Below are 26,819 nucleotides of genomic sequence, written 5' to 3' on the forward strand. Positions count from 1 at the left end.
AAGCCACCTGGAATGGTATGCCAGAAGCCGAATGCTCGCTTATGCTCACCTCCGTGGTTGCAGAGACCTCGGTCAACTCCAACTGATGAATATCAGCGGCAGAGGCAGCGGAAAACCCAGGACCAGCAATCCCCTTCATAGTTTACAGGGGGGTCTCTTCTCCCTCGCCAATGGGGGGAGGGCGGTGCTGGGACCACACTCCCCGCTTACAGCGCATCCCTCACACGAGCTCCCAGCTCCCCGAAGAAGGGGGCTGGCCAGCCGGGTCAGAGCCTGGGAGTGAGGGTGATGACAGGAGGGTAAGGGAAGACGAGGGCGGGACAGCAGGAAAAGGACAGACTCCCCCTGAGGCAAGCCCCGCTCAATGCCAGCTACTGGCCCTACCACCCTCTCCTCCGCGGGCCCCTGTCTACTACCCACCACAGCGGCGGGGCCCGCATGCTCATCTGGGCACGTCAGGGGGGGCCTCCCACAAGACCCAAACAGAGTTGACAATGGTCACAGATGGAGGGGCAACCCCAGGGACTGGGCGATCAGTGACGCCGGCCATGGTAAAGCTGACGCCCTCCTAGGTATTAGGGGTCCAAGATACCCCTCCAAGCTGGACCAGGGAGACCAGGGAGACCACTGGGACCACTGCCCAGCAGAGAAAGCACCGGGCCTGCCCCAAAGAATACTAAACCCAGTACTGGGCTCTGTGATGGGCACCAGAAAGGACCCCTCCATAGTCTCCCCATCACGCGCCGCCAGCGGCACTTGAACCTGCACCTGCCGGCGGAACGATAAAACGTGGCAGAAGGTGGGGTCCTTACAGCCCAATGGAAGGGGGCTGAGGATGGACAAAGGCTTCCCAAGGGTGGAGAGGAACGGCAAAAGGGTGGCATTGGGGAGGAAGGGAAGAACCGAGGAAAACACCACCCATTCGCCCAGGTCCTCCAAAGGCTCAAGGGGGACATGAACGCCCCCCCCCCCCACTACCAAGCCCCTCTCCACCACCTCCTGGGCAGTGGCCTTCGACACCAGAAAGAACACCACTTTCCCAAACATCTTAGAGGCCGCCACCATGGCCGTGGGCCCCACCACCCGCAAGTAGGTTTCTACATGTGTCGAGGCAGACACAAGAAGGCAACACACCCTGTTCTCCCTGGTGAGGGTGGGAAAGGGGCCCTGGCCACCAGGAATGGTATTCTGGGAGACAGCTGGAGCAGACGACGAGGCAGCGAGCGGAGGGGTCGCGGCTACCTGGGGCCCAGGAAGCAGCACCTCCAGGGCTGGTGGAGGGAGCAACGGGTTGGGGATGGGGCCACAGCGGGAGAGGGGACCACCGCCACGGGAGGTTTCACCTTCTGGGCGGGGCCCTTACCCTGCTTCATCCCTCGGCCCTTCCCACCGGCCAAGGGTGCGGTCCCAGAGGTGGAGGTGGCAGAGGTTGCAGCAGCAGCAACGGAGTCTTGGGAGTCCCCATCTGTGCCCGCCACTGCCTCACTGGCAGTGATGGCAGGCAGTCTGGCAGCGACAGTCAAGGCGGCCATCACAAGGGAGGGTGTGTGGGGGGGACTGAAAGGGAGCTGCAGGAGCAACCAGGGAAGTCCCACCCCCTGGATCACCCACCACAGGAAGGGAGGGATAGGGACAGCCACTAGGGCAGGAAGAGGGGAATGGAGGGTAGGAAGGGGTGGGAGAGAAGGGAAGGGGGGAGGAAACTGCTACCACACCCCACCCGCTAGGCTGAGAGCAGGGCAGGAGGGCACCAACAGAAAGGGACAGAAGAAAACAAGGAACACCGCTCCCAGCACAAGATGAAAAAACTGGCTCCCCTGGCTGCACTAAGGAAAGGTGGGGAAAACTAAGACATCATGGGGGAGTGTGTTCCAGTGAAGGGAAAAACAGAAAAAAAGGGGGTGGGGGGAATCTCAAGCACCAACAGCAGAGCATGGGCACGCAGGCAATGAGGGCAGACCAGGAGGCAAAAATCAAGGGGTCGGAATGAAGGGGAGGGTCACATCAGGTATGCCTCAGGTGTGGAGCAAAAAACAGGGTGGGTTCAAAAGCAACCAAACCAAAAGTGGGGAAATGGGACTGGCAACCATGCTCACACCACGGGACGAGGGTGGGACAAACAAAGTAACCAAGGACCAAAAAACAGAGCAGGGTGAAACAGAGCAAACAGGGAAGTTAGAAGGGGACAGGCGGGGCAGGCAGCAAAGGGAAAGGGGGCAAGCAGCTGCAAAAACAGGGTAGTGGGTGAGGCAGAGGGGAAGGGAGCCCACCAGCTGAATGCAGCAGGTGAGGGAGGGCAAGTCCAAGGGAGGGGAGAGGAAATGCGCACCCGAAAAACAAATGACTGCTCACTGCTGCAGCTGTCCCAAGGTGGAAGAAGGCCAGAGCAAACAGCTAGGCTGGGGAGCAGAGATCAGAGCCAGGTGATAATAGAGAAGGTGGAGGGAGTGGTGGTGGTGGCAGTAGGGGAATGGACAGACCAGGGGGAGGGCTCCACACCACTCCCCCAGCACCCTACAGCAAAGGCACCTACCACCACAGAAGCAAAGATGGTATAAACCCCCTCCACGGAACAAGGCCTCCTCTACTCCCTCCTCAGCTCCAGCAGCAGCAACGACAAGCTCTCTAACAGCAGCAGCAGCACGGTCAACAGCAACTCAGTCAAGGGAGGCCCTAAAGGAGATGGAAGAAGCGGGGCCTCACATGCCCCTCTGGGGATCATACCCACAGAGTCCTCTCCTCACAGCAGCAGTAACAGCACCCCAGAAATGGGGCACAATCAGCCAGCACTGCTAGGACAACAACTCTGCAGTAGGAGACAGGAGGGCCAGGGAGTAGTGGTGGAGTGGAAATATAAGCCCAAGGCTAATTAAGGCCTGGTTCCCAGTAGACTAGGGAGGGTGGCTACAGGTTAATTGGAGCACCTGTAGTCAATTAAGGCCCAGTCAGGAACCTCATAAAACCCCCTGCTTCAGGCAGACAGGGAGAAGGAGCAAGGCTTGAGGTGTGTTGTGAGATTTGAAAGACCAGAGAACCGAAGTAAGGGAAACTCCCTCCCCCAGTGTCTAAGGACTGAAGGTTCCCCACCCAAGAGGGTAAGAACCTGCAGGGGTTGAGAGGGGCTGCGGGCTCAGAGTGAGGAGCAAATCCAGACAACTTCCCTCCTTTGCCATCTTCCCGGGCTACTAGCGGGGCCCTTGGCACCCCAAGAGCAGGGGCAAGGGGTGGCATCTTAGCCCTCCCACCAAGAAAAGTGCAGGACCCACCATACTAACATTGGCCATCTTGTCACAAGGGGAAAGAAATGATGAGATTCAATTAGAGCTAAAACATTAGAATTAAAATACACAGATTTGGGGATCACATCCAAGATTAATTACAAGTCAGATTAATCACTACTAGAAATAAAGTTTTAGCACAAGCCAGCCCCGCCCCCTGCCAGACCAGAGAAGCAAATTTTGAATTTTTTAGCACATAGCTGGGCCGCTGCTCTAGCAGAATAGGCCCCAAAGCTGAGAAAGTAGGTCTTCCTTTTTGTAAGTTTTTTGAGCTCTTCTTGTTTTCTCCATACAGGATAAACAGATGGTCATCTGTTTTTAAAGGTAATGTATCACATAGTATCTTTCTAGGCACATTTACAACAAAAGCTTTAAAAGCACAAATCTATTAATAAAATATTCATGATCCTGAAAGAAGTCCGTTCCTACTCCTCCAAAATAGAATGGAACTCCTTCCCCACTAAACTACCCCTTCAGGGAAAATCTGAGTAAACCAACAGGCTTTGCCCTAAAAACCTTCTAATTCTGGCCCTTCAAACCAAAGAGGAGCTCAAGAACTGAGAGGCCACTACCTATATAAAAATACACACCAAGTTAGATCACCTAAGTTGGATTTCATCTGAGGAAGATTCCATTGAGACCATCTCTCTGATCCTAACCAGTACCTGAAAAATGAAGAGCCTTGAGTCAAATACACCACCTTGAACTGCCTCTGCAAACAAACTGGAAGCAAGGGTACCCTATGGAAAACCATGTAATATGCTCTACAAGTAAGATATGAGTAACAAACAAGGAGCTGCATTCTCCATTAGCTGACACTTTTGAGCATTCTTCAAGTGTAGCCCCAATTAGTGTAACCCAGGCTAGAGGTGCTACAGATGACTGTGGCAAGATCCACATCTAAAAGAAGTCACCAATACCCTAGCCAAAGGGGAAGAAAAATTAATCTGGGTACTTCTGCAAAGTGGGCATCCAAAAGCAGCCACAAATCCCACAGATCATGTACCTTCAGAACAAAAGTTAGCTCAAGTGACCAGCACCACCACTCGGTCTTATCTTCTGTCATATTTTTATATTCCCTGAAATCCAGAACCCAGAAGAAGGATTTATTTTCAGATATTTCAACTTTAGAGTACCTGACTGTGTTTCACTAATATAATGAACCAAAGAGCATACAACTTTTCATTTAGGACAAGTTTACACAAATTAAGCCATTTTAAAAGCAGCATCTATAATATAGAAAAGTTAGTTTGGGGGTAACAGCATAGTTCCTTAAATCTTCCATTCCTAGTGATACTACGTAGTAAGTGTTTCATTTTAAGAATGAGCAAAAAAATCTGAAAGCCACAAATAACTATATTTGTATAATACTGAATAGCTGATACAATATAATATGGAACAAGTGTGAGCAACGAGGGTAATGCTGTGGTGGGAATATGCTATATAGACCACCGGCCCAGAGGGATGAGGCTTTCTTCAGGCAACTAACAGAAGTTACTAGATCACAGGCCCTGGTTCTCATGGGAGATTTGAATCGCCCCGATATCTGCTGGGAGAGCAATACAGCAGTGCACAGACAATCCAGGAAGTTTTTGGAAAGTGTAGGGGACAAATTTCCTACTGCAAGTGCTGGAGGAACCAACTAGGGGCAGAGCTCTTCTCGACCTGCTGCTCACAAACAGGGAAGAATTAGTAGGGAAGCAAAAGTGGATAGGAACGTGGGAGGTAGACACCATGAAATGGTCAAGTTCACGATCCTGACACAAGGAAGAAAGGAAAGCAGACCCTGGACTTCAGAAATGCAGACTTTGACTCCCTCAGGGAACTGATAGGCAGGATCCCATCTGAGCAGATTTTTGAAATATGAACCCATGTTCATGACTTGGTATTGCCACCTTTATTTCTGCGCTGCCTTCAGAGCTGGGTGGCTGGAGAGCAGTGGCTGCTGGCGAAGTGCCCAGCTCTGAAGGCAACACCACCGCCAGCAGTAGTGCAGAAGTAAGGGTGGCATGATATGGTATTGCCACCTTTACTTCTGTGTTGCTGTTGGCAGCAGTGCTGCCTTCAGAGTTGGGTGGCCAGAGAGAGGGGGCTGCTGTATCCCACTCCCCACCCCCGTGTCCCAGCCTCTATTTGGGAACTTGAAATATGGTAACTCTAGAGGGTCATCACAACCTGAAATATTTTCAAAGGAGAGCCCAACAAAAAAAAGTTTGAGAACCCCTGTTCTGGAGTCTCTTATCAAGACGGGAAACGTTTACTCATTCTCCTTAAAGGTACCCACAACCTTTAACTTTCACATCAAGAGCCACAGAGTGGCAGAAAGAACTCTCTGTGTAGCACTGCACACACCGCAGTGCAGTCTCAGCAATGAATATCAACTCATCTCCTGGTATGAAACTTGAACCATCTTTCTGGCTCTTAGGGAGAGTGCTCCCAACTGCGTTAAAGTCACCTGTGAGATTCCCTGTGTTTCAAAGAGTACACAAGCACATATACATACCATTGAGTTACAAGCTCTTTACAATCATTGGCCAGGGCCTTTTTTTTTTTTTTTTTAAATGCCCATACTACAAATCAAACAGCAGAAACCAGTCACAATAGGCCTCACCTTTTTGGCAGTTGGACTTAATGAAATTTCTCCAATTCAACACTCTCAAAATTGCTACTTCAACTCCCCCACCAACATGCTGTGAATGCTGTTATAACAATACACAAACATTTCCTTTTATGTTGTAACAGAGTTTATTTTAATATTTTGTACAACTAGCATTGGTCTCCAGTAATAAGTTATAAGAAGTTTACATAAGCAAGATGTTCCCCACCCCCTGCCCCCCAAGGAAAGGAATGTTCAGCTTCCACCACTTCTAATTTATAGGGAAACAGGGAATGACATTACCTGAAAAACAAAAATGAAACCTAATTCATGAACAGAATTCTCTGGAACAGTTCTTGGGATTAACTATATCTACTTGGATTCCATAAACAAGTGCAGAGGCCACGCCTTCCAAGACTCATTTAAAGAGCACATTAATCTAACTGAAGTTTTTCTTTCATTTTAGGACAGTTTTTAAATTAATGCCATAATGTTCTGCTGTACTGATATATAGTTTACAATCTAGTACAAATAGTAAATGTTTGTAACAATAGATTTTTCTAAAAGTTATTCACATCTCACCTCATTCAACTGTTCCATGTTTCAGTTCCATGTTTTAAAAGGTCTTTCATTTCTTAATGTGCATTTTGTTTTCAAATAAACAGACAAGAGAAACTGACCTCAACAGATATTCCCTTTAAGTAACAGACTACACATAAAACAAATAAATATTTTTTAAAACTCTTCAAGTGGCAACAACAGAGTCTGTTCCAGGGCAGAACCCTGTTATATATTATGTAAAAAGCATTCCAAACCTATTTCTTCAGCAGCACCCCAATTATTCCAGACAGCTACCTGTACCATTTCCCCTGCCTTCATCAGATAACAGAAAAAATTGAAATCAATAATTTAAGAACTTCCTCTCATGCCCATACACAGAGAACTCAAAGATATGTCTGAGATTACATGATTCAGATTCTCTAGCACAGACAAATTAAGGGTTTGTACAAATGTTTCCTTCCTTCGTCCCTCAAAGCATTTTGCTAATAATCCTGAAACAGTTAAGATAGCTCTTTGTAACTTGGAGGATCATTTAAAAAAAAATAAAATAAAATTTTAGTACCAAGGGCTGGCCTCAGGGCTTAGAGGTTAACATGTTACTGCCAGGTTGGAGGCTAACTTTGCATTTTTCATTTTGGAAGCTGGCAGTTTCCTAGACCACTGCTGAGCTTTCAGCCTCTGTGGAAAGCAGCTGCTACAGCACCTATATGTACTTTCTTAGGACACAACTGATTTGGTATCACAGTCTTCTCAGATTCCATGAGTATTGTAATGCTGACAAGTTTGTGAAAAATAGTTTTTAGAAAAATGAAATGGGTGAAGACTCCCCACAACAGACCTGATCCAGAATTCCTGTCAGTGGGAGGTGAGAGTTTTACTACTCTTGGCTGTAGGTGGACAGAGCCCATACCTGGATATTGGGGCGTTTGTTTTTTAAATACCCAATTTAAGTCAAGTAAAAGAAAGCCTTGAATCCTTATTAAAACATTTTTAACAGGAAAATAAAATCGAGACCCAGGAAGTTAAACATTGTTTTTCATATTACTTTGAAAGCCTCATTTTACAATATTATAAACTTTACGACTTCTTAAAGATGAATTAGTTTTTCTGCATCAAGAGGAAGATCAACCCAGTAAATTGGTTTGCATCCCTTGTTAATAGGGATCAGGATTTGTGGCCTAATAAAACTCATGGGGGACTTCTTTTTGTCAAGAAAACAAACAAAAATTGCTCTAGCCATGGAAACATTCTACCACATCCAAATGAGCATATGTAACACCTTCTTCCACAAAAGCATCCCAAGATGCATGCAAGTGTTATAAAGCATGTTATGTTGTCTATCTCTCAGCAGAGGTTGTTCTGATGCCATGTAGTGGTTTTTCCTTTAAGAAATTATATCCCAGTTTAGAACAAAGCCACCCTTTTGTTTTGTTTAACAGGATTTTTTTTTACAATGTTCTGTATATACAACCTTTAAAATACACTTAAAAATAGCTGCACACATTTTATATCTCATTGTATAAGAGAAGTGCAGTCCAGGTAGACCATGCTTCTCAATACGTTAAAAAATATAAATAAAACCCAACCAGACTCTTTCTCCTCTGGTAGCCACGCTGGCCCGGAAGGAACCGTTTTAAAATGGGAGTCTTTCACAAAACACGCTACCTACAAATCTCAGGTTAATTTCCTCAAGCACTTCTATAAAATCTTTCCTTACATATTTGATGTCACACACAGCCATCTTAGCAATGAAATCTGTTGCAACATGCATGTGTGAACTGCCCACTCAACCAACTCCAACCGTGAGGATTTTTCTGGCTTGGTAGAAAAAGGAAATGTAACTATTCCTGCAGTATGGCTGGTTCTCCAAATCACAATTCTTTGTTTTCCTGGATGTTTCTTGCACACGCACCCACACTTTATTTCAAGTTCATCTTTCCTTCTAACCAACGTGCAGATTTCTCCTCCAGACCTTCCAGATCTTGATGTCCCAATGAAACAACGTTATCCATCTAGAGGTTTTCCCAAGTAGACCAAAGTCACCTCTGTGTTGCCATACACAGCAGACACTGCTGGATATAGGCAAGCCTTTGGCAATCCTCTGAATGCAACTCCCAAGAACTCATAGCCTCGCTCAAAGGCTAATGTCTTGTCTTCCATGTCCAAGATTACTCGAATCCTCTCACCTATCTGCAAACGGAGATAGGAAGAAGAGTCAGACAATATTCAAAGAGAGACCAATCAAAAGGGAAATAAAACAAATAGGCACATAGACAGTAGAACAGAAGACCTTAGGAGAAGGGTGTGTTTCTGTTTCTCAATAAAAATGAATTATTTTTTCTGTGAGTGTCAGTTTTACTGAATGCTCACAAGATTCTGTATAGCTGTACATAAAATTTCAAGTTAACAATCACAATGCTAAATACCCCATATAGGGTACAACCACCAAATGTGACTCTTCACATGTGACTGTTCTGGCAATAAGAATTAATACACTGCATTACATCTACTTCAGTGTTCTGCAGTATGTGGCTATTTTGTAATGGCCTCCACCCTGTATTTCCCATGACTCTGAATATAGCTTTCATTATGATAAATAGGTAAAGCCTTTGCAGAGAGCTTTTAAAGCCACAGAACTGGTTTTAAGAAAGTAGATACTCTATGCCAGGTGCACTAAACCACTTTTTTGGCCAAGCATGCACTCTGAACATTGGCATTACACTCTTATTTACCGATAGAGCAGGAAATTTCAGAACTATGTGTAGGCTTTTCCCATTTGTTTTTGCCAAAAGAAAAAAAAGATATGAGAGTAATAAACATTGTCTGTGCCAGCAGAATCACAGATCAGCATATAAACATGATATTGCATGTCAGTTCATTTACCTAGAGCATGATTTGAAATTTAAATAAGTCACAGCTCCCAACAGCAAGCAGTAACATGATATTGCACAAGCTCCTATGTTGTGGAAGAGTCAAGCCACCCTCAGATGTAGTCTCCTTTAACCTCTAACTTATAAGAGGGCACTTAAGAATGTATACTTTTTAGTCTTTATTTTATGAAAAGAAAGATCATCTCACATGTTTTACTTAATTCAAGCATACTTTAAAGAGACATCAACTTGAAATCAAGTCAATTAAAAACTAAGATCAAAACAGTTTTGTCTACACCATATCCTTGAGTCTCCATGACCATTGCTATGGTTTTAAGTCAGAGGTGGGCAAACTATGGCCTGCGGGCCCGGCCTGCCAGGCCCAGCTAGCCCCTAGCCCCTCTCCTGCTGTCCCCCCTCCCCCACAGCCTCAGCTCGCCGTGCCGCCACCGTGGGAGGGGGCTGCACTGTGGGGGCAGAGGAAACCAGGAAGGGAGGCTCACCTGCAGCCTCAGGGGAGTAGGCGGGCGACAAATGCAGGTGGAGGACTCAGGAGGAGCACCGGGCGGCTGCACAGCCGGCGGGAGAGAAGTGGTGCTTTGAAGGGGAAACCGCTGCTTCTCTCCAACTGCATGGCTGCCCCTGCTCCTCCTGAGTCCTCCGCCCATGTTTGCAGGGCGGCATTCTGAATGGGGCTTTAGAGGGGGGCCTGTCAGGGGGTGGGGATGGATAGGGGGTGGGGTCCCGGGGGGTGGTTAGGGGCCAAGGAGTAGGGGGGGTTGGATGGGTTGGGGATTCTTAGGGGGGCAGTCAGGGGGCAGGAAGTGGGAGGGGGCAGTTAGGGTTTGGGGAGGCACAGCCTTCCCTACAGTTTTGGAACTCTGATGTGGCCCTCAGGCCAAAAAGTTTGCACACCCCGGTTTTAAGTTCTTCCCCACCCTCCTTTCCTGTTAGGGTGTAAAAGACCCAAACAAGGGAAACTGACCACACAAAGTAAATAGAAAAAGAGTACTTGTGGCACCTTAGAGACTAACTAATTTATTTGAGCATAAGCTTTCGTGAGCTACAGCTCACTTCATCGGATGCATACTGTGGAAACTGCAGAAGACATTATATACACAGAGACCATGAAACAATACCTCCTCCCACCCCACTCTCCTGCTGGTAATAGCTTATCTAAAGTGATCACTCTCCTTACAATGTGTATGATAATCAAGTTGGGCCATTTCCAGCACAAATCCAGGTTTTCTCACCCTCCGCCCCCCCCCCACACACAAACTCACTCTCCTGCTGGTAATAGCCCATCCAAAGTGACCACTCTCTTTACAATGTGTATGATAATCAAGGTGAAAAGAAAAGGAGTACTTGTGGCACCTTAGAGACTAACCAATTTATTTGAGCATAAGCTTTCGTGAATGTGATATATGCCATCATGTGCCAGCAATGCCCCTCTGCCATGTACATTGGTCAAACTGGACAGTCTCTAAGTAAAAGAATAAATGGACACAAATCAGATGTCAAGAATTATAACATTCATAAACCAGTCGGAGAACACTTCAATCTCTCTGGTCACGCAATCACAGACATGAAGGTCGCTATCTTAAAACAAAAAAACTTCAAATCCAGACTCCAGCAAGAAACTGCTGAATTGGAATTCATTTGCAAATTGGATACTATTAATTTAGGCTTAAATAGAGACTGGGAGTGGCTAAGTCATTATGCAAGGTAGCCTATTTCCCCTTGTTTTTTCCTACTCCCCCCCCACCCCCCAGACGTTCTGGTTAAACTTGGATTTGTGCTGGAAATGGCCCACCTTGATTATCATGCACATTTTAGGGAGAGTGGTCACTTTGGATGGGCTATTACCAGCAGGAGAGTGAGTTTGTGTGTGGGGGGGTCGGAAGGTGAGAAAACCTGGATTTGTGTTGGAAATGGCCCACCTTGATTTTCATATACATTGTAAGGAGAGTGGTCACTTTGGATAAGCTATTACCAGCAGGAGAGTGAGTTTGTGTGTGTGGTTTTTGGAAAAAGGGGGGGGGGTGAGAAAACCTAGATTTGTGCTGGAAATGGCCCGACTTGATTATCATACACATTGTAAGGAGAGTGATCACTTTAGATAAGCTATTACCAGCAGGAGAGTGGGGTGGGAGGAGGTATTGTTTCATGGTCTCTGTGTATATAATGTCTTCTGCAGTTTCCACAGTATGCATCCGATGAAGTGAGCTGTAGCTCACGAAAGCTTATGCTCAAATAAATTGGTTAGTCTCTAAGGTGCCACAAGTATTCCTTTTCTTTTTGCAAATACAGACTAACACAGCTGTTACTCTGAAACAAAGTAAATAGGTAGAGTGACTACACACAGTGTTATCAAACACACAAAATCAACTACAGAAAAAATAGTCTCTCTGATCTTTAAATTACAGTAATATTATGTTTTACTCATAAAAATCATAGATACATGTTTCAGAAAAAAGTGCAATTTTTTAAATTTAAGTGCCATTACACAGATCATACCATTCAGACAGCTAACTTTACTTAGAGTGGGGATTTAGGAATATTATATATAAATATACATTTAAACAATGTTCACCGACTAAAATGCAGCCACATCTGAAGTGGAACATCACACAACAACACTACATAATAGTGTAAGTCAGGAAGTATAGCATATTCAATTGAAGCTGTACTGTCAGAAAATCTAGTAGGCAGAACATAGTTAACCAAAAGTGGAATTTGGCCAAAGCTAAATACCACAATTTTGCGGGGGGAAAGTGCCACACACTCCCTAATTATGGCGAGTTACCTGAACATCAATGTTATGTTTCATCCAAAAGATGTCACCTCTAAGAATATCAATTATTGAATAAACATCACTTCTACATCACCCAGGACTTCCTTGGAGAATTCCTATCCAATTACCGACTAGACTCAGCACACTTAACACTGGGATGTACCAAAAAGACATAATGCTTATCAAACACAGCCCTGTTATTGGTGGACAAATCCCTGGTTAAAACATTTAGAATGCTCTAGTACCTTTTATTACAAAAAAAAAAAAAAGAGGTAGCTTCCTTTCAATGAACTGTATGAATGCAGGATAATATCAAATAAGATTTGAGATAAAAGAAAGGTTCAATATTAATTTCATTCTAACTGGAAGAGACAACGTAGGATCCAGAATCCGTATACCATATAGGGATGTAATCTAAAATAAACCAGTAAATTAGAAAAAAGGTTATCAGGTAAATTTTTCCCCTCAAAAGGTAAACATATTGTATACATTGCCATGTCTGACCAGTTTAGGAAACAGACATTTTTATAATAGAAAAGGGACATATTAAAGAACAGTGTTAAGGCTTATTAGGCAATGAAGTCTTTTTCTTGCCCAACAATTCTTGAAGAAGAACTGTTTACAGATGCAGTAGAGCCTCTAGCTGGTGCTTAGTCTCACTCACCTGGTATTTTGGTGCATTATTGCACTGTGGGAAACTGCCATTTACTTCTCCATTATGTAGCAAATTATTGTCCACCAGATTCCACCCCCAACTCTGGTCATCACTGCCCAGCAGTGCTACATAGCCCTGACACTGCATGGGAGCCCGTTTTGTGGCAATTCCAATTACTGCCACTGTGCCAAGAGGGCCCTCCCACCAAACTTCCCAAGCATGACGACCCTCACTGAAACCAATCTTGGTCCTTGCCCCATCTGTGCTCTGAGCAATGGGGTTCCGGTGCAATGTAAATCCATTTTTCTTGATGTACACATTCCTGGAGCAGTCATTGGTGCTGAAAGCATGTTGAAAGGCCCGTACCTAAAACCACAGGAAGAAAGAAGGGATTTTTGAGTGGAGGGAATAATCATAAAATGAATTAATTCATTAACATCCTACAGCTCATTCCCACCAAATTTCAAACTTTTTTTTAAAACCAGTGTAGAGGAGACGCAAAAGTACGCAGGATCAGAGGTGCCAAGTTCCTGAGTTCCCGAGTGGTGCTCAACAACCCCCCCCACTCCATCCCAGATCCCGCCCCCACTTCACCCTTTCCCCCAAGCTCCCACCTCCGACCCTTCCCGCACCTCTTCCCACCCCTGCTCCTCTCCCTCCCTGCCAGTGCCTCCTGCACACCACTGAACAGCTGATTGTGGCAGGCAGGAGGGCTGTGGGAGGAGCTGATCTGTGGGGCTGCCAGTGGGTGCAGAGCACCCATTATTTTTTTCTTGTGGGTGCTCCAGCCCCGGAGCACCCAGAGTCAGCACCTATATGCAGGATAGTGGGTTTACTGGTTGAAGACTCCAGAGACTAGGGAACCAGAGTACATGAGCCCCTGACACAGAGCAGTAGAGAGGACGGAGGGGAATGGTAGGAAGTGGAGGGCACCTGTAAGACAAGCAATTAAAAGCCCTGTCAATATTAGGGAAATTTTTCAAATAGCCAACCCGATTTCAGCTTCCCAGGCCACAGCAATGGGGACAGCCTCCTGGCTGTGCAGAGTATTTTAAGCACAGTTGACCAGACTTGCTTTGAACAGCTGGTAAGACCAACGCTTAATACTATGGCGGCAGCTTAAGACAAGCCTTCCTTGCAAGAAGATGACAATTCAGCAGCACCAGATCTACTTGCCGTTTTCCAACAGGGGAGATGGAAGTTGGGCAGTGGGTGTGGGGAGGCGCAGCCAGGGAAAACCTGCTCTCCATAGGCCAGTCCCGTTGTCAAGGCGAAGGTAGAGAACAGTCATTTCAGGGAGTAGAGAACGGCTCTGGCAGCGCTGGGGCCGGGACGGCGGGCGCGGCGGGAGGGTCCCCCCCCAAAAGTGCCCGGGTGCGCGGACAGCGCCGGCCGGCCCTGCACAGTCGCTATCGCCGCACGGGGTGCCCTGGCCCTGCAGCGATCCCGGCGGCGCAGCACGAGCCGCCAGCCCTGCCCCCCGCCGGGGCGGTTCGGCCGCTGGGGGCCTGTGGCGAAGCCCCGCTCACCTTGCCCTTGTAGGTGGGCACGTTGCAGAGGATGTCGGTGCGCAGCGCCTCCTCGGCCAGGCTGCGGGCGGCCAGGCTGCGCCACACCTCGCTGTTCTCGTCACCGTGCAGGACGCGGTGCCACAGCCGGCAGACCAGCGCGCAGCTGCGCAGCTCCCGCAGCTCCAGGTAGGAGAACACCAGCTCCAGCACCCTCCCGGGCAGCCGCCAACCCGTGCCCCCCGCCGCGCCCCCACCGCCGCCCGCCGCCATCGCCTCTGGCGGCGCTCACCGGCCGCTCGCCCCTCCTCCCGGCGCCGGCCGGCCGGCCGGCAACAGCCGCCGCCGCCCGTTCCGCGAGACCCCCCGCGACGGCGCGAGCCGCGGTACCAGCCCCTGAGGCGGCGCCAGCCACACTAGCCAGCCTCGCGGCAACCGGCAATACAGTGCGGAGCGGCGCGAGCTGTTTGCCCTCCCCGGACTGGCGACAAGTGCGGGCGGAAGTGAGCTCTGCGGTTGGGCAGGAGGGGTCCAACTGAGATTCCAGAGTGCCACAGTTTATCCCGGGAACATAGTAGTTAGCGATGCCCAGCCCAGCCCAGCCCATCCACCCGGCCTTCTCCACAGCAGCTTCACGCCTACTTTGTACCAGGAGAGAGTGAAAGCAGGGGCACCATGTTGGTTAAGGGCAGAGCTGTCATAGGATCTCGGAGCGCATGCGCCTCAGCGTACACTACCTTGGCCATAGAGGAGACACAGAAGTCCGTTGAGTTGACGTAATTATGCTGCGCCGGAACAGGCGGGTCACGCGGGGAAGCTGGGTGCTTGGTGTACTTAGAGGTAACGCGGCCTCCTTTCCAGCGGCCTTCACCCCCCCCGTCTCCCTCGCAGCACGGACAAGAGCGAGCGGTGGGAGCTGCTTATCCCCTGGCCTTCCTTCCAGCTCATCCTTCCTGGGCCTTTCCCCCCGTCGCGCCGTCCCCCGCTCCTTGCCTATAGTTATTTCCCTTCCCCCCACGCCGGCCTTCCTGCTAGCTATCGCCTTCCCTGCTCACCCCGCTCGAGCCTCCCCCTCCGCGCAGGCCTTACCTCCAGCCTTCTCCCCTTCACCTGGGCCTTCCCTCGAGCCATCTCCCTCACCCAACTTCTCCCCCCGCATCGGGCCTTCCCTCCAGCCACCCTGCCCCCTCCCCCCCGGCTAATCCTCCCCCTGGGCCTTTCCTACCATTCCCCCGCTAACCTCCCTCATGCCGTCCTCCTCACACACACCCCAGGCCTTCCCTACAGCCACCCCCAAACACCCCCCCCTTCCTGGTCTTCCATCCAGCCATACCTGTCAGGTCCTTTCCTCCAGCCACCTGCACTCCACTCACTTCCCTTTGCAGGGGCCCTTTCATACGGCCACCCTCTTCCTGCTTACCCCCTGGGCCTTTCCTATACCCCCCTCGATCCCCAGTCACCACCACTGGCTTTTGACTACAGCCACTTCCACACAAACCCACTCTCATCCATCCCATGGGGGGAGGAGGGGAGAGCTTTGCCTACAGCTGCCCATCATTCCTCTTGCTCATCCCCGCCACCAGGGGCCTTTGCCTATGACTGCCACCCCCAACTGTAAACCTCCACTACGGCCATGTCCTACCCCTGTGTGCACACAAAGAGCTTTGTTAGATGTGCTGTATAGTTTTAAAAAGATCCCTGCTGCCAAGAGTTTACAATTTAAAATCATATTAATATATTTAACATCATTGATCTTTGCCTCCACCACAAAATTTGAACAAATCATGTTTGGTTTAAAATAGAGGCGATGCTTCTTATCACACTTTGAATTGGAATGACAAATTGCTGAAATACTTAATATATTTGTGTTGTTTCAACCATAATATGTAAAGCTGTTTACAAAGCCTCAACAATTTTAGGCCCTAGCCTACAATATGATTCATATAGGTGCCAGGGTCCTTCCAGGTGGGTCCAATTGCAGGAGCAGAGCTTTAGACATACTTGCTGATGACTCCAACTAATAAGGGTAAACATGGTCATCAAGCACATTAGTAAATTCAAGTTAGCTAAAGTTCAAGCCCTGGGAAGTCTGGACCAGCCACAGATCTCCAACTCCTGGAATGTGACGTTCTGTAAAAGCATTCTGCTAGCAGTGTCACATGCAGGTATGTGCCACCTTGCAACCCCATAGTAAAGTGAGTGCCGTGTATAAGGAATTCAGCATGGTTTTATCATGTTCTTTATATCCTATTATACTAAAATGTAAAATATTTTACAGATCCACATTTTTTAAAAACATGTGGGTTTATAAATACTGGCAAGGTTTTTTTAAAGAAAATCCACACTTTTTCAAAGTGGCTTTCTTTGCCCCATAGAGTGGGTTGGCAGTGAGGTTCCAGGACAGGTGTACCAGCAGACTGCAAGCAGTGGTGTCACACGCAAGAAGCTGGAGACTGGTGGTGATTCGTACTTTAGGACCAGCAATGGGGCCAAACGAGCAAAAAGTTTTACCTTACACAAATGCTGAATTCCTCCTCTGATGAGGCTTCCAGCAACTTCAGAAAAATGCTGAACACAGTTTTTTGCACATCACATTTTTATAGTTTTAGATGCTGGTCTCTTTTACCTGAAAATTCAATAGCTAAAGTCAAAGCACCAAAGAAAGTTCCTCAACCTTCTCTCTCTCAATGGCTCTGAACAACAGGTTACTTCCTCCCTTCTGATCTCATATTTAAACTTGTTCACTTCATCCCTCAATTAACTCAGTTCCTCCGACCTCCACCAATTTACATCATTCTGGCTTCACTGACACTAGACTGGTGGAGTCCTTTTTTATTTTTTCATTTCAGTTTTTCCATATCTCATCTTTGTATGTTTCCTTTCTGCTTATGTGGGTAGTGCTGTATATAGCTAAACGATTGTATTTGTTCTGCTTACAGTGATGATGTTACTTCATGCAAACCCCACCATTATCAAAATAAGCTTATTGTTTAGGAAGAATAGAACTTTGTCTTATACAGCAATTTTCTTACTCTAGGTATCTGTGTGCTTTACAAAGCAGTTTAGTGACTGTGTAGTCAGAGGAAGTAGTCATGCTGTAAATGGTAGATTTCACACAGCTTGGAACCTTAGAATTTGTTTTATGAAAAGGGAGTGTTGGCCAGGATATTAATGCTTGGTCACACTAGGAACTTATGTCAATATAACACCACACCTCTGAGTGACAGTTAACAGACCTAACCCCTGGTGTAGACAGCGCTATGTTGACGGGGCGGAGGTGGGGGGGTTCTCCCATCAACATAGCCACTGCCTCTTGGGGAGGTGGAGTACCCACACAAATGGGAGAAACTTTCCTGTCAGCGTAGGTAGCATCTTCACTAAGTGCTACAGGATTCAGCTGCACTGCTTCAGCTCTGAAAGTGTAAACAAGTCCTGAGATTTTTCCCCTACTCTTTTCAGTAAGTGCAATAGAAACTTTAACTTATGTGTTGTGATAGCACCTAGATACCCCAGTCAGAGACTCACTCACTCACTGAGGAAGTGAGCTGTAGCTCACGAAAGCTTATGCTCTAATAAATTGGTTAGTCTCTAAGGTGCCACAAGTCCTCCTTTTCTTTTTGCGAATACAGACTAACACGGCTGCTACTCTGAAACCAGTCAGAGACTGTGACTCCATTGTGCTGAGCGCTATATGCACATAATGAAAAGACAGTCCTTGTTGCAGGGGTTGCAGCTGAAGTAACTTCCACCTACACAGCTACTCAAGATTAGCAGAACGTGATTTAATTTAGTTCATGTACCGGACAGAGCACTTCTCCCAATAGAGCAACAAGGGGATGATGCAAAACATCAATAGTGTTTGAGCCCAAGTCCCAATTAAAGTGCTTACCTATACAGGTGTCTGTTTTACCTTAGGGACACTAGTATCTCATTCAGTACATGTCACTGTGACAGCCAAACATGCTTTCATTCTTAATTTTTTACTGTAATAGGAAAAACCCTTCCCTAACATCAATTTGTTTTCTTTCACAGACTCCTTTGAAGTATCATGGCAGTCAAGTGGAGTAATGGACATTCCTCTTCTATACTGTGCTTGAATGTAAACAAAGAAGGGCTGGTAGCTTCAGGAGCAGAGAGAGGAGAACTCACAATCTGGAATGAGGAGGGGATTCATTTAGGACAGATACAGCTCCCGAGGGCAGATGATGTCACCTGTGTTGTGTTCTCTCCCACCTATCCCAGCAGGCTGTACACCTCCCATGGTGAAACCATTAGTGTATTGGATGTCAGATCCCTTAAGGGGCCAGTTGAATGCTTTCGTCTGAATGAAGAAGAGATCAATTGCCTGTCAGTGAATGAGATAGACAGTGTCCTGGCTGCTGCAGATGACTCTGGGGCAATAAAAATTATGAACTTGGAAAACAAGAAAGTCAGCCGGTCCTTGAGGAGGCATTCAAACATCTGCTCCTCAGTTGCCTTTCGACCTCAGCGCCCTCAAAGCCTTGTGTCTTGTGGACTGGACATGAAGGTGATTTTTATAGTAGATGGTGGATGATGGCTAGAGATCTTAAAATATCAACCGGATATGAGTAATTAGATGATATTTGCTGTACTCTTCCATTCTAGGATAGTTAATGTGGCTCTCCAACACTCCTAATGTGGTCCCACCATAATAGCCAGCAGTATAGTGAGGATATTCATAATGCTGTTTTCTGCACAGTAGTTGCATTGTTTCTATTGTTGCCTTCCTTTATTATAAAAGAGTTGGGAAAGCAGGAATTAGAGCAGTGATACTCAGACTGAGGCTCGCGAGTAGCAAGTGGCTCTTTAATGCGCCTCCTGTGGCTTTTTTCAGCACATATTAAAATACTATGATTTTATTATTAACCAATCAGAATGCACTTTTACTATGTTATTAACCAATTTTAGTTGATAAAATAATACTTGGTCACTCATTTTGCTGTGATAATTATTTGTATATATTTATATATAATATAAACCCATTCATATTTAAATATGAATGTATAGCACTATAGTAAATGAAACAATGAATTCACACTACTATGACTCTTTTGGGTAATGTTGATCACCAATTTGGCTTCTGAACCACTGAGGTCCGAGTGTCACTGAATTACAGTATTCTTTCAAAGGGGGTGTGAGAAGTGGCAGCAGAGCTAAAAAAAGCAACTAGCCTAAGACAGAGAGGAACAGCCCTTGGATAGTTGTGGCTGAGAACTTCAGTCTGTCGTCAACAAACAGATCACAGGTCAAATCACCCAAAGCCTGAATTAGCCAAGACTCAGAGGTTCTGTCTGGTGTGAAGAAAGGGGAAAAATCATGACAGAAGGTGGCTGTAAAGAGCTTGCACCACATTAACTATCATTGTTTTTCTTTATGCATACTGACTTTTTCCAATATTGCAAATATATTAAATATTGCAAACAGAACTTTGTGAGTGGTTTGCAAAAAGGGTTAACCTTTGATACTACTGTTCTGACATTTAATACAGATTAGTTAAAAGCACATTTGACTGATACATACAATGATAACGAGGTTTTTGTTTAAAATTTAATGGGTTATTCCTTTGTTTTAATAACCTCTTGAAAGTTTAAATGAAATCAATTACTTTTTTTAAATTGTCCTTCCTCTACCTCACTTCAAATTCCAACTTTAGGTTTACTGTTTAGGACTAGATTTCTTTTTTTAAAGAAAAATATTTAAATGTTACTGAATCACATGGACTTTGCAAAAAGATAGGGGGAAAGTCAGTTTGGGAGTATACCCTAACTTTGACAGTGTACCCTTTATTAATCCTCCAATGATAAAACATGACTCAGGTTATTCTTTGAGCATAGAGATGCTGGGGTCTGTTTTTTTTTTCTTGAAGGCAAAATCCACTGGGGGAGTGATATAAACTTAATGCAAACAACATTCCAAACATTGCAGTACCCAGGTTTTGATAGCTTATTAGGGTGTAGTCCTGCAAATAGGCCCCTTGACGTTAAAGGACTACTTTTGTATGGAAGGGCTTTCAGATTCAAAACCTGACACTGGATGCGTATTTCCAGGATATCCTGAGGGGTGGGGTACTCCTGGAACTGGCATAGCCATCTCTACAGGTCACTGCTATTTTATTTACTTGCCTCTAAGTTTTGAGAGGGGAAAAAAAACAGCTTTGAGTGTTCATCCTATGACTTTAGCTGCATATATACTAATTCCCACGAGCACGATCACATTTGTCATGTTCTAGTTAAGGTGATAGTGTTCATTATAAACCTCAATTTTTGAATTCATAATGTAGCTATAATTCAGTAAAGGCAGACTTTTTTATATAGTGGTTAAGATTTGGAAACCTGGTTGCCTAAAGTTCCTAAATCTATAGTTAAGTACTTTGAGAAATAATTTTCAGAAGTGCTGAGTACCCAAGAAATCAATTGAAGTTAATGGGAGGTGCAGGCACTCAGCACTTTTGAAAATCAGGCCATTTATTTTAAGGTGCCTAAATATAGATTTAGGAGCTTAACTTTACACACCAGGTTTGAATATTTTGGTCAGAGTCTTGTCCTTTTATATGTCTTTTTCTCACGTGCTGGGGGTGGGGTGGGGGAGAGAATAGATGTTTTTACAGTTTCTGAAGCTTCCTTGTGTTCCTGTAGCTCAGTAGACTCATAGACTTTAAGGTCAGAAGGGACCATTACGATCGTCTAGTCTAACCTCCTGCACAACACAGGCCACAGAATCTCACCCATCCACTCCTGTAATAAACCCCTAACCTATGTCTGAGCTATTGAAGTCCTCAAATCATGGTTTAAAGACTTCAAGGTGCAGAGAATCCTCCAGCAAGTGACCCGTGCGCCGCGCTGCAGAGGAAGGTGAAAAACCCCCAGGACCTCTGCCAATCTGCCCTGGAGGAAAATTCCTTCCTGACCCCAAAGATGGAGATCAGCTGAACCCTGAGCATGTGGGCAAGATTCACCAGCCAGTAACATCATTTGTTTTGCATTGCCACCTAACACACGTACTACCCCGTTGGGTGGCTCATCCATAATTCTGACTTGCAGTACTGGAAGTCAAATAATGCTCCATTTGGAAGCATATTTATTGCAATATGGGGATTTTGCAGGTGGTAGAGTCTTATTAAGTTTTATCATCTGGAGATGTGTTCTCACCAGATTATGATAATACAGGAAACGATTCTGATCATCTTGTATTGTCTCTTCAAATAAGTGAACTCAAATGTTCAGTGAGGTGAGTATGGAATTTGGGTTGTGGTCCCCTCCCCCCAACTGATAATGGGAACTATGCAGGTAAATCCCTGTGTGCTGTTTTGGAGACTTAGGCGGTTACTGTTAAAGGGCCACTACCTGTTAAAATTGATAATGTTTCATTTTTATATTTTACCCAGCCTGGCTAGAGAAACTGGACTGGCCTGTTTCTAGTCAGTTTCACTTCTCATGCAGTAGCGCAATGCTACACTGAGGGTTGCAAATACTGTGGTGTGATAAATTGGGAATATAGCTGTACAATTCATGGATTGTGTATGAGCTAATGAACCCTATGTGTCAGTCAGGCTGCAAACTCCATTTTGAACATGCAGCCTTTTGACTTCTCTATGGTGTACTTCCTTCCATGTTGGGTTAAAAATTCCAAAGGTGGTGTCAGAACAACAGTAGAAGGTAGTTGACTCCTAAGTACCCAATCATAGGAAACCTATTCACTCCAGACAAAAGACTGGTCCTAGCCCAGAAGAACTGCTTAGCAGGGGAAGTCACAGCAACAAAGTCACTTGACAAGGGTTTGCCCTCCTGTGGGGAAGCTGGCAAGGGTGTCACCTTAAGGGGAGGCTGAAGGTTTGAAAAGGGCAGAGGATGGTCTGCTCAGCTGGGGTTGGGGCCATTTACTGTAGTCTGAGGGAGAAATCACTGACCTTGTAACACCCTGCCTTCCTGGACCCACATGGTACCCCAAGGAAAGGGCCAGCTAGCAAGTGAGGGATCTTGCAATTTCAAATGTATGTTTTTGTATCATGTGTGGCCTCCTGTGCTTTATCTGTTAAAGAGCAATTGTGCTAGAATCAGTGCAAAGCCTGTCTACCAGTATGTGTTAAGCATTCACAATATTGCCCCGGGAGAGTTCAATGTAATCAGAAGCTTCACACTTTGGATGGAGTTCTGGGAGAGGGGTGTGTTTAAGTATCAGGGGGTCTGACGGGTCAGTGCTGCACCCAGAGGGCCTTAGGCAGCTGGACAGTAGGTTCCAACACTCAGAAGGAGGTGATGGATAAAAGATTTCCGCCACTGTTCCCTCTAAGCTGTACACGTGTGCGCATGCACACATCCTAAACACCGCGCACACAAAATTTGCACAGAAGCACAAAAATTTGCACAGAAGAAATTTTTTGCGCACACAACCTGTCAAAAATTAAAGGGAACATTGGTCTGTGCCCTGAGTGTCAAGGGACTCAGATTTGGGACAGTGGCTGGACTCCATTCAGGCTCCAGGAACTTGAAACACCCTGGGGGTCCAGAGCACAGAGGCTTGGATTCCCCTGAACTGTTAGTATGTTATCATGAAATTTGGCTAGTATTTATATAATGTTTTAAATATGTTCAGCATTATCTACAAAGTCATCAACCCCCACTATGAAGTAGGCGTTCTCCCCATTTACAGATAAGGAAATGAAATGGGTAACCAAAGGCGGCAGAGAAAGTGTCTGACTCTCAACACTGTTCTCATTCCCCATTACACTGGTGTGTTCCTTTTTCAGTTTCATAGTTAAAACTGTCAGTGTGTCATGGCTACCACTGCTCAGATGCCTCTGAAAGCATTCAGAGTGGTTTCTTCACCACTTCCACCTTCTCAAGGGTTGAGTCTTAACTATCCAAAGGAAGGCTGTTTCAGCAGCTGTAGTGCTAAGTCATTTTTTATGGTTTGATTTGAAGGTTATGCTGTGGAACCTGCAGAAAGCTCGCCCGCTGTGGACCATGAACCTGCAGGAGAACGAAGCAGAGGGAGCAGAACACCAATCAGCTGGCCAGTTCTTTAATCCTCCCCTAGCCCATTCTCTGTCTGTTGCAGCATGTGGCAACATCTTTGGTTGTGGAGGTGAAGACGGTAAAATCCGGATCTTCAGGGTAACAGGTGTCAAGTTTGAACAGGAGCTGGGGTTTAAGGGTCACACTTTGGGGGTGTCACAGGTCCTCTTTCTGCCAGAAGTATATTGGCTGCTTTCTGGAGGAAATGATGGGAAGGTGTTACTGTGGGATGTCAGCAGTGAAGTTGGGAAGCAACTGAAGAGTCCTGTGAAATCCATCCACAGGAGGAAGGCCAGAACACCAACTTCCACCAAGAGAGATGGAGAGCCCAATGCAATGGTTACAAATGAACATGCCGGAGTTTTACCAAAACTAAGCATAGAACATGGAGAGAAGGTGAACTGGATTTCATATGCAGAGATCAAAGGCTTCAGGAGGGTATTAGTTGCGGATCAGAGCAGTTGTATATCTGTATATCCTCTGACTGAAACCTAGACACACATTGTTTAAGGAAATCTTGGCAAGTAGCTAGTTTTCTGGGTTGTTGTGAGCTGGCCTACCTGGTTCTCTACAGAGTACCCTCCTGTTTGTTACCATGGAGAGTAAACTTCCTGTAGCTTAAATAATTACCAGCTCTTATGCATGTTTAGAAGCGGCCAGGAATTTGCTGTGGCACATTATGCACATAAGTAACATTGCTTTATCTTTTTCAGTAGTGGCACATCTTCACTGTAAATATTTTCTTATGGGGGTTGGAAGATGGTGCATCTTGAACATAGGTGTGACTTTGTTTGAAATGGATTGAGAGGCGGCTCAAAAATGAGCAGACTGAGGCAGGCTCATGCTGCAGGTTGTAACATGCAAACATTGTAAGAAAGAACCTATTCAGTCTGGGAGAAAAATGGTGGCCTTTTCTGTAAAAACTAAATCAATGGGTGTGGTAAGCTTTGCTGCAGGTGTAATTGACTGGAGTCCTCAAACCCCTGCACTATAAGAAAACTACTAATTTTCCTGCTTTGCCTCCTTACCTCTTTAGTTCTTTGCTTTCCCTGTTTCAACATTTCTGGCAATTTAGGCCTAAATTAGACATATTCTCTGATCATCTGAGCTGCAACAACTGAAAATGTGGGTTTCAAGCATGTTTGAACTATTTTTAATTTAATATAGTTAAGAATAATTACGGAAGTGGGTTAAATAGCCAAATTGATTAAAGTTCATCATTAAGTGGGATTTTCAGACTGGAACAACATTGGGGGTGGGGGGAAATGTTAACAGCTGTTTACTTGGCTTGTCCTCCTCTGATTTTGTGTCACAGAAGAAAAAATCTTTTAAATCTGTTTTAATAAAAGCTTTCTCCCTCACTGTGCTCCTTGTGCTCCTGCTTGCTCTTGTATGACTATCCTATGTAACCCTATATGCTGTGCAAAATGTGAAGTTGAGCATTTTATAACTTAAATGCAGAGTATAATAAAAATATAGAGGGCCAAATGCTGCTGTCTTCCTTACACAAATAGTATCACTGATTTCAAGCGTTACTTGCATAAATAGGGCGAGCAGGTTCTTGCCTTAGGTGGACTGTTAGCTTAAAAATGGGGGGGGGGGGAGGTGACCAAATGTAAATCCTGTGCCTTGGAAGTTATTTAATAAACTCTCGGCTTTTATGCAATATGCAAATAATTCAGAAATTGTATTTTCCCAGGATGACCTGTATCACTAATGTGCTAAAAGTGCACTACTTCTACAGTTTGGAAACCAATCTGACCAATTAAATTATTTCCATCTCTTTGTTTATACATGTAAACGAGCGATCTTTGCCAAAAATACTGAACTTTGAAGTATTAAATCTGAGATTACTAAAATAAGGTTAATTTGTGTTTGTCAATTAGAAGCTTTTTTTGGGGGCAAGCAGTAAGATAATGGGAGAGATGGATTGTCCTTTTATCGTAAGAAAAGAGCCAAACTGTAACTAAAATACTTAGTAGACATTCCCCTCTGGCTACCGAAATAATCCACTGTACATCTGTGATGTTGCACTCCATATACTTTATGAAAATACGATAATGAGTGTGAATATAATGTAACTAGAATATGCTTTATGCAAAAGGTCTTTTGTAAGGTATAATTACAAAGCTTATAATCTACTGAATGTTCATCCTATTTGTATGAATGTATCATTTCTATGTCTTGAGTTAGGAGAATAAGATATAAACTTGTATTACTGATGTAAACATGTTAAGTGGAAGACATTAAGGGTGCTTTCAGAATCAATCACCTGTAAATGGCTCTATTTACTTGTAAGCCTTCCTGTGAGTCAGGCCAGAAAGAATGGAGGCTTGGGGTCTCACAGGACATGTGATCATGTCACCTGGTACTGGAATTCATTTTAAACCTGGTGCTTTTGCATTTAGAAGGAGGGGTGGGGACCCAGAGACACACAAGATTTCCGCCTTTTGCCAAAGCCATAAAAGGGGGTGGGACAGAATAAAGGGGGCTGCAGTCATGACAAATCCCCTTTGTTACCACCTGAGGTGAAACTAACAAGAACTGTACCAGGGGAAAGGATTGGGCCCAGACTAGGAAGGAGTCTAGTCTGTGAAAGAAGCTTATTGGAACATCTCTGAGGGTGAGATTTACCTGTATTCAGTTTCTTAATGTATTAGGCTTAGACTTGTGTGTTGTGCTTTATTTTGCTTGGTAACTTATTTTGTTCTGTCATTACTTGAAGCTACTTAAATCCTACTTTTTATGCTAAATAAAATCACTTTTATTTATTAATTTACCCAGAGTAAGTGATTAATACCTGTGGGAGTAAACAGCTGTGCATATCTCTCCATCAGTGTTCTAGAGGGTGGACAATTTATGAGTTTAGCCTGTATAAGCTTTATACAAAGTAAAACAGATTTATTTGGGGTTTGGATCCCATTGGGAGCTGGGTGTCTGGGTGCTGGAGATAGGAAACCTGCTGAACAGTTTTGGTTAAAGTCTGCAGCTTTGGGGGTGTGGTTCAGACCCTGGGTTTGTGTTGCAGCAGAGTAGCATGTCTGGCTCAACAAGACAGGGTTCTGGAGTCCCAAGCTGGGCAAGGAAAACGGTGTCAGAGGTAGTTTCAGCATGTCAGGTGACAGTTGCAAGGGGGTCTCTGTGACTGAGCCCATCACAATGGCATATTTGAACACGATTGTGCACAGCTGATTGCTTTGAGACACTGGCAGTGATTTTAAGTGAGTTTTAAGTGTGCTAGCTGGAAAACCGACAAAGTGGTTACTGGTTTGTTATTTTCTGTTTGTTTATTTCGGGTGAGGGAAATAAGCACAGGAAAACAGGAAAATGACTACCAGTGAGGCAGCCACAAAACTAGAGCTGGCCAGACTGGAAGCGAAAGAGAAGGCAAAGGACCGCAAGTTTCAAATGAGGCTCAAAGAAGCAGCTGCAGCCAGGGAGGAGGCTGCACACAGAAGGGCTATGGAGGCAGAAGCAGCCAGGGAGGAAGTTGCTCGCAAAAGAGCCATGGAGTTAAAGGAG

At 45.5% G+C, this 26,819-nt stretch overlaps 2 protein-coding genes across 6 annotated transcripts; one reads left to right on the top strand and one right to left on the bottom strand.

The window, feature by feature from the left end:
* Positions 1-6,027: 6,027 nt before the first annotated feature.
* On the bottom strand, positions 6,028-14,886 carry FBXO45 (F-box protein 45; the record flags this gene model as incomplete). Of its 2 annotated transcripts, none has more annotated exons than XM_084640086.1 (3): positions 6,028-8,625; positions 12,764-13,120; positions 14,555-14,886. In XM_084640086.1, 3 exons carry the CDS (start codon positions 14,867-14,869, stop codon positions 8,440-8,442), a joined length of 858 nt encoding a protein of 285 aa, XP_084496212.1. In that variant the 3' UTR covers positions 6,028-8,439. The 2 variants fall into 2 exon arrangements, with proteins under 2 accessions (XP_084496212.1, XP_084496213.1); XM_084640087.1 differs by lacking the exon at positions 14,555-14,886 and adding an exon at positions 14,284-14,535.
* WDR53 (WD repeat domain 53) lies at positions 14,313-26,076 on the top strand. 4 transcript variants are annotated; one of them, XM_084640084.1, is made up of 3 exons: positions 14,313-14,451; positions 18,295-18,790; positions 23,205-26,076. In XM_084640084.1, the coding sequence occupies exons 2-3, from the start codon at positions 18,311-18,313 to the stop codon at positions 23,790-23,792; spliced, it is 1,068 nt and encodes a 355-aa protein (XP_084496210.1). In that variant the 5' UTR covers positions 14,313-14,451; positions 18,295-18,310; the 3' UTR covers positions 23,793-26,076. The 4 variants fall into 4 exon arrangements, with proteins under 4 accessions (XP_084496210.1, XP_084496208.1, XP_084496209.1 ...); XM_084640082.1 differs by lacking the exon at positions 14,313-14,451 and adding an exon at positions 14,980-15,102; XM_084640083.1 differs by lacking the exon at positions 14,313-14,451 and adding an exon at positions 15,043-15,171.
* Positions 26,077-26,819: the final 743 nt, after the last annotated feature.

This window comes from Lepidochelys olivacea, assembly GCF_965140295.1.
Source record: "Lepidochelys olivacea isolate rLepOli2 genome assembly, chromosome: 9".
Classification (NCBI taxonomy): Eukaryota; Metazoa; Chordata; order Testudines; family Cheloniidae; genus Lepidochelys; species Lepidochelys olivacea.